Below are 8,317 nucleotides of genomic sequence, written 5' to 3' on the forward strand. Positions count from 1 at the left end.
TGTTGCACAAATGGAAGAACGCAGTCTTACATATTTGTTTAATATGTGCGTTGAAGGACATGTCCTGGTCAAAAATGACTCCAAGGTTCCTCACAGTGTTACTGGAGGCCAAGGTAATGCCATCCAGAGTAAGAATCTGGTTAGATATCATATTTCTATTTCAGGGTCGACTACAATAACCTCAGTTTGATCTGTATTTAGAAGCAAAAAATTACAGGTCATCCAGATCTTTATGTCTTTAAGACATTCCTGCAGTTTAACTAATTGGTGTGTTATTTGGTTTCAGAGATAGATAAAGCTGTGTGTCATCTGCATAGCAGTGAAACTCTATGCTATGCCTTCTGATGATAGGCAGCAACTCAACTTGCCGTGTTTGTAGGAATGCTGCCTATAATTTCAAGAACACCATCCCCAGCCTCAAACACGAAGGTGGAAAATTATACTTTGGGGGTGTTTTTCTGCCACGGGGACAGGAAAACTGCACCGCATAAAAGGGAGGATGGATGGGGCCATGTACCATTAAATCTTGGGTGAGAACTTCCTTCTTCAGCCAGGGCATTGAAAATGGGTCGTGGGTGGTGTATTCCAGCATGACAATGATCCAAAACACATGGCGAAGGCAACAATGAATTGGCTCAAGAAGAAGCATATCAAGGTCTTGGAGTGGCCTAGTCAGTCTCCAGACCTTAATCCAATAGAAAATCTGTGGAGGGAGCTAAAGGTTCGAGTTGTATATTGGGTTACATCAAGGAAAAGTCAGCTCAGAATAACATCTCTGAGTGAAAGTTGGATTACATTGTGGAACAGCTCACTGCAGTCGTGAGTTCTCAGAATCGGCTCTCTGAGCACAAGAATGAGAAGACCACGGACCGCAAGTTTGGTAACTTGCGGTTCTCCAACCCGAGATTGAGAGACCAGTGTCGGAGTGTTAAAGAACAGCTTTGAAATTCTCATGAGCTGCTCGCATAAAAGAAAAATCAACAACATCAACAACATCGACATCAAATGCAGATACCCCCTCGGCGCCAGCTGTGGGCTCAAGGCTGGAGCCGAACAAAAACTCCCTGGTAACGACTGTGTGTCGACTGTTCTTCCCACTCTATGCAAGGCCACCTGGGTTGGCTGGAAGACTGTTTACTTAGCATGATAGGGCGGAGGACACTTTCTCAGCTGAACTATGGACACACACACACATACATTTACACTGATAAGCACTCACACACCCCCCCTTCGAATGCCTTCGATGCTTGTTGCCTCCTGGGAACACGAGGCGGGTCTGGGCCTGCGCTGGAGAGTCGGCGCAGTGACAGGATGGCTGCTGTGTTGCCTGGGACTACTCCTTATCCCCTACCCAACCCTGTTGCTGGTCACGTGCTCTATAATGTTGTGCTGTGGACATTTAAGTACTTTCTGTGCAGAGGAGTTTTTTTGTTTCCTGTTCTCATGCTGTCCTCTATAGCCCAGCATGAGTAGAGGTCTCTTTTTTTCCTCTTGTACTTTTCCCATTGTAGTGTACATTTCAGTGTTTTTTTTTCTGTAATGCAACTGTTCTCTGACTTGTATTCCCATGTGATGTCTGTGTTGTGTGTGTATGGTCGGGGGGCGGGTTCATTCCACTGCAGGGCAACCTGCCACTGCATGTGGCGAATAAAATTTGAACTTGAACTTGAACTTGCCAAACAACAGCCACGAAACATGGACTTGGAGAGGATGTGCAAAAAGGAATGGGGAAAAATTTCCCCTGAGATGTGTGAAAAACGTCTGGGCAAATACAAGACACATCTGACCTCTGTGACTGCCAACAAAAGTTTTGCCAACAAGTACTAAAGCACGTTTTGCAAAGGGAGCAAATACTTATTTCCATCATGAAAATGCAAATTAATTTATGACTTTTTTGAAATGCATTTTTCTGGATTTTTTTGTTATTGTTCTGTCTCTCACTGTTCAAATAAACTTACCAGCTGGGGTTCAAATAATTTTTTCCCTGACTGTACTTAGGAACAACATGCAAATAAAACTACATTAGGCCCAAACAACCGCCCAGTTTTAAACAAAAGACTAATAACACAACAGTAGCAGAGAGGATGAGGCTGTCATGGTTTAAGATGGAGCCTGAGTCTGTCTACACACACACACACACTGGAAAGAGGTGGAGCCATTATAAAAACAGTGAGCTCAGGTGGAGTGAAAGAACGGCTGACAGCAGCCATCCCACTTTCTACTGCAGTGAAACCTGCAGCAAGCAGAGGTGACTCTAAACGTGGGATGGGGCATACTAGAGCTTATTTATTTCAAGGCTTTTATAGGGTTAACTAAGGGTTGGTTTCGTGGGGGGCTTGACCGGGGACTTTGGTCATAACCTGGATCTGGGTCATAACCAAGGGCTCTGATGGCTCTTGGGTGCTGTTTTTCTTTCAGCTGCGTGCGGTAGGGCAAGTTTGATTCCTGTCTGGGGCGTCTGTATCCAGTAAGGATCCTAGGCTAGACCCCCATGCTAACTAAGCCTGTGGCAGCCATGAGCGAGAGAGATAAATATGAAGTCATACTGGCTCGGATGTCGACCAGATCAACAAGCTCAGGTGTTGAGGAACCAGGGCACCCTGATGAGAAGTGAGCTACTGGAATACGAAGGCATCCGTGGGCAAGACATGAAAATAGGGGGCTGTTGGAATACTACTACACAAGTAACCCCAGCAAAAGGGGTTACATGAATAGGATGAGGGAACTATAGAATCTTTAATGCCCAACATCCACATTGACGGCAAATCAACTAGAAGCTCAGTGTTCCAGCAATCAGAGGAAGGGACTGCTCTCACAGCTAGAGATTGACGAGGTACAATACACATGCAACGGCAAGTGGGAGCCAGGATGACAGGAGGGAGATATCATCGTGGAGCAATACTGGAAGAGCATATAGGAAAAGAACACAACCCACAACAGCAATGCTCAGTGGGTAGTGGATCTAAGAGAACACCACAGCAACCTCCCTGAACAAGGTCCAGTAACCATCACAGAGGCAGATATCAAGAAAGGGTCTCCAGTATGAAGAGTTGGACAGCACCAGGCCCCGATATGGTTCACGCCTACTGACAGAAGAAGCAGACTGCCACGAGCATCTGGCAGCATAAATGAACCAACTGCTAGTCAATGAGACACACTCGGAATAGCTAACCAAAGGCCAGACAGTCTTGATCCCTAAGGACCCCCATAAGGGACCAGTCCCATCCAACTACCATCCAATAACCTGCCTCAGCACCACATGGAGGCTCCTGTCAGGCATCATAGCAGCTAAGATGAATAGGCATATGGCTCAAAACATGAGTGGGGCACAGAAAGGAATTGGCATCGGAATGTCATTTGGACTGGAGAAGTGTTGTTGGATGATAACAAAGAGAGGGAACATAGTCAGATCTGAGGGGATTGAACCACCAGATGGCAACATTGCAGACACAGAGGACAGCTACAAGTAGCTTCTGACCCAAGTCCAACACCCCAAAGCTGTATGCTAAGCGAAAGAAAGGAGGCTAGGGACTGGTGAGTGTCAGTACCACAGTCCAGGATGAGACAAACATCCAAGAATATATCAGCAAGATGGCTCCAACTGACTGTGTGCTCAATGAATGCTTCAGGCAGCAGAAACCCAATAAAGAAGAGGAAGACAAGGGATCTGCATGAGGTGGCAACATATTACAGGATCAGTGTCTCCACTGGTCTACGCAAAGTGGAGCTGAAGGCCGCTCTGGTGTCTGGGTTGTTGGAGAAGAGGGTGGTTGTAATGCAAGAACCCCCGAGCACACCCGGTCCGGATGGACCAAGTGCAGCGCCTCATGTTCCAAGCCAGGTCATAGAAACGTCAGTGTGTACACCTGTGGGCCAGGGGCTGCCCGAGGGTGGGCCAATGATGCTGCCCCGTTTTGATCCACTCTCCACCCAGTCATCAGAGGGTTTTAAGAAGGATGCTAGGCTCAAAGTCCGCCTGCCTCGTCTCCAGCTGGAAAAGGAGGAGCATGAGAGAAGGGAGTTAGAGCTTCTCTCATGCTGAGAAGGGAGTTAGAGCTTAGGCGTTTGGATGCGGAACTGGCTAGGGCTAGGGAGGTTGAGCTGAAGAAGGTGGAGGCGGAGACTAAGGTCAAGCTGCGACAGCTGAAACTCCAGCAGGCCTCCTCCCCTCCTGTGGCGGCTTCGCTGTCACAGACAGAGGTACAGTTTGATGTAGGAAGGAATAGTCGTCTGGTCCCTGTATTTCGTAACACTGAGGTGGAGATTTATTTTGAATCATTTGAGTGGATAGCAACAGCCTTGCGTTGGCCGCGGGATGCGTGGGCCATCCTGCTGCAGTGCAAGCTGGTGGGCAAGGCACAGGAAGTTTGTTCCTTGTTGTCCGCTGAGTGCAGTTTGGATTACGACAAACTGAAAGGTGCTATCCTGCTAGCCTACGAACTAGTCCCCGAGGCTTATAGGCAGCGATTTCGGGGGTTGAAAAAGGTGCAGGGTCAATCCTTCCTGGATTTTATGAGGGAAAAGAGTGTCCTCTTTGACCGATGGTGTATGGCCTGTAAAGCTGCAGACCTAGTTTCGGTACGGGAGTTAATTCTCATTGAGGAATTTAAAAATTGCATCTCCGAGCGGATGGCAGTATATCTGAATGAACAGAAAGTCTCCACTTTGCAGCAGGTCTCCACACTGGCTGACGAGTTCGCACTCGTCCATAAAGCCAGTATCGTTAAGCAAGAGCGACGCGACACACTAGCGAAGGCTAGCAGTGCTAGTGGTGAGCAAGGCACAAGGGGGGAGGTGCCTGTGCCTTGTCCCAGGTCAGACCGGAAATGTTTTTACTCTTTTAAATCTGGCCATTTAGTAGCAAATTGTAAGACCTACAAACAGAAACAGTCAGTCTCGAGGGCTAGGAGTGTGCCTGCTAACAAAGCTAATGCTGGCATGGTTTCAAGATCCAGAATAAAGCTCTGTTTCTTTTGCCACAAACCTGGCCACCTGATTGCTCACTGTTCAAAAGCCAACTCAAAGCAAAATCGATCTGCTTTCAAAAGAGTGAACTGTGGTTCACAAACAGACAAGGTTGCCAGTCATAGGCAACAATTGGGAGCATAATTGCTCAGTGGTGTCATTTGGTGAATGTCAGAGGTCGACTAATTCTGAGCTGCCACCTGTTGATCATCGTCCAGATGACCTACAGTGTGACAGATTGTGTGCGACACAACCATTCCAACCTGCACCTCTGGCTAACCAGCATGCCTTTCGCCATGACCCAGCGAAGAAGCGTCAGAGAAGTGTTGCTATAAGGCCTTCTAGCTGCCTGACGGGTTCTCCATATGTGATGGCTCAAAAAACCTCTAGCTGTCACTTGGGACACTATGTTGAGGGACTTGAGCCAACCCCATTCAGTGTTTTCAACCCATCAAAAAGGTCTTGGCAGATTTGGCAGGGTATGCCTAACCATTATTATGGTGCATGGTAGGTGATAGATTTAAGTTTTGTGTAGGACATTCTGTGACAAACCACTGGTTTGTATCTATGGGAGGGGGTCTAACGGCCCTAGCTGGGCCTCCTGAAACTGCCCTTGTGTGGGTGTGGTGTTTTTTCTCCACCTCCTCCTCTCTCTGCCCCTGCCTTCTCTTTTAGGACACACCTGCTGCTCATCTGCCCTCGTTTACCACCAATTACCCTCAGAGGTGATACAAGCTGGAGAAGAGCAGTGTGGATGTGGGAGAGGCTTCTGGTGGATTTCCTCTGTGCTGGTCAGTGTGTGAGTCTGGTCTAGGTGTGGAAAAGGCCTGCTGTGTGTGTGACCAGCCCCACCGTGCGTGGCTCTTTGTGAGTAGCTCTTAACTGAGCAGTGGTTTCACTTAGGTGACGGCGGCCTCCGTTATTTTGTTTGGCCTGCCTGGTTATTGCCAATAGCAGCGTTGCTGTCTTTTTCTGTTGAAGCCTTATAGTTGTTTTCTTTGTTGAAGTGGTCACCATCTCGTTGGGTTGGCTTGTCTGATTTATCATTAAAGCAGCGTTGCTGTCTCTTTTTGTTGTTATGGTTTATATGAATATTGAGGTAATTGATTATAATAAAGATATATTTTGTGTTAAATACCTCTGCCTGGCGTTCTTTTCATTTCAACCCAGATCCAACTGTTACTGTCCCCCACCCTCTTCGCCTAGCTTTCATGTGGGGACGTAACACATCATGAAAGGATAGACCCCTGCATGGTATGTACCACTGGCAGATAGAGGAAGTGGCTGACATCCAGAAGTCCTACCAGTGGCTGGACAAAGCTGGACTGAAAGACAGCAAAGAGGCACTAATCATGGCCATTGATGGATTGGATGGCTGTGGCTCAGGAGCTAGAGCAGGTCATCTGCTAGTTGGAATATTGGTGGTTTGATTCCTGCTCCAGTCTACATGCCAACGTGTCTTCGGGCAAGCTACCAAAACCCCCAAGTTGCTCTCAGATAGAAGAATATAAATGGTAAATGGACTGGTTCTTATATAGCGCTTTTCTACTCTCACTGAGCGCACTCAACTTGTGCATTCACCCAATCATACCCATTGCTCACACAAGCACTTTATCTAAGGTTTTTAGTGCTTCTATCCAACATTCACTTGCATTCACACTCCAATGGATGCATCGGAGAGCAACATGGGGTTACACGCCAAGGATATTTGGTATGTAGATTGGAGGAGCCTGGGATCGAACCACCAATCTTCCGGTGAGTAGGTGACCACCTGAGCTACAGCCACCCCACAATGTCTGTGAATGCTATACAGAAAGCACTCAGGCATAGAAAAAAATGCTTGTATTAATGGATGTAATATATATAAAGCACATATAATGGAATAACGAATGGTCAAGCAAGGCAAAAAGCAGGACATAAGAACCAGTCCAATTTCAATATTGTCATGTATTTTATTCAACTAGGATCTCTGCATTGGCATTTAGCATCTGTATAAAACTCTGATGATGTTTTGGTTATATTTTTTGCTGAAATATAGAAAATGTTAAAGTATTATAAATTATTTCCTGCAACCATATATCAATATCACACCATGTGCACTATATTACTTCTGCTCTTACACCACTTCTCATTAACACAGAAGTCTGTTTGCTGTTTTATGCAATTCAACAAGTTACAGATGCTTTTCTTCTTTAGAGGTCTCTGACGACCTCTCAGTGCATCCTTGAACAAGTCTCTAATTCTGAAATTTCTATTAAGAGCATTATTCAGCGAACACACGTTTGGTAGCGCACTTTGATAGTCAGTGCAGTCCATAGATTGCTGTTAAGCCATATATAAGAATAAATAGTCATAAATAATCAAAATAACCAGTACAATGATTAATAATCATAAGCAGGAGATATAATCACACTGACATTCAGCTCTGACCACACCTTATTGATGCAGTGCACAAAGTTCAGGGATTTTAAAAAACACTATTTACATCTAAAATAAATCAACGACAAAACCTTTAATTTCAACTCAAATGCCTCTACACCATTTTGATCAAATATACACCATTCTTTGCTAAATAATTTCAACTGATTTTAAGTAGAGCAGCTGTGGTTAATGTCGCCTTAGATTAAATATTTCTAACATCACACGCCATCCATTAATCTTTAGCATCTACATTAACCATCATATCTAATGTAAGATAACTAACACATTTGTTTGTGACATAAACAGTTTTGTTAAACGTATAATTTACTAAGCTGAGTCACCCACATTTCCACGTGTTAATCGTGCTTTGATTGTCTCTGTATTTTTCACTTACGTGCCATGCTTTGGGGTCTCCCCAGTACCGGCCCACCTTCGCACCCGGTGACCGTGCTTATAACATTCCACGGTAATGGCAAAATATAGAAATAAAATCAGAGATTTGGTCAAATAACGCATCTTGACTGCGTGAATCTACCGGCGAGTCCCTTAAAAGTCCTTTTCAGACGGTTCATTACAGCAGGAATCAGTCGGTTGCTCATGGTTGTCAGCAGAGGATGGACGTTGTCTCGCTCATGGCATCACACTCTGCCTCACGAGGCAGCTGGAGAGGAACGTGTCTGTGTGTGATCCTGCACTCTGCCTGCACTTATTTCCCGCGAGCGAGAGAGCGTGAGAGGAACATCTGCAGCCTGCATGCACCGAGAGGAAACACACACATACAAGTAAGACTGCGACTGTGAGGACTGACACATAATGAATTCCCTGTATCTATGCTAACTCCAACCTTAAACATTACTTTCTGCCGTTCTTAAAAGGTCCACCACACCACAAACGTCAAGATGGTTCTCACAAAGACTGTTCGCGCGCGCGC

At 45.8% G+C, this 8,317-nt stretch overlaps 1 protein-coding gene across 1 annotated transcript in view; it reads right to left on the minus strand.

Moving 5' to 3' along the window:
* The window catches only part of gabrr2a (gamma-aminobutyric acid type A receptor subunit rho2a), a 96,172-nt gene extending 87,873 nt beyond the window's left edge, over positions 1-8,299 (minus strand). The window contains exons 1-2 of the mRNA XM_005943514.3: positions 8,231-8,299; positions 7,781-8,135 (exon numbers count right to left, since the gene is read on the minus strand). Of these exons, the coding sequence (XP_005943576.1) occupies positions 7,781-7,902 (122 nt within the window). The 5' untranslated portion in view covers positions 7,903-8,135; positions 8,231-8,299. The remainder of the gene's footprint in view (positions 1-7,780; positions 8,136-8,230) is intronic.
* Between the last annotated feature and the right edge of the window lie 18 nt (positions 8,300-8,317).

Source organism: Haplochromis burtoni, unplaced genomic scaffold (assembly GCF_018398535.1).
Source record: "Haplochromis burtoni strain Fernald_Lab_line unplaced genomic scaffold, NCSU_Asbu1 Contig_369, whole genome shotgun sequence".
NCBI classification, from domain to species: Eukaryota; Metazoa; Chordata; class Actinopteri; order Cichliformes; family Cichlidae; genus Haplochromis; species Haplochromis burtoni.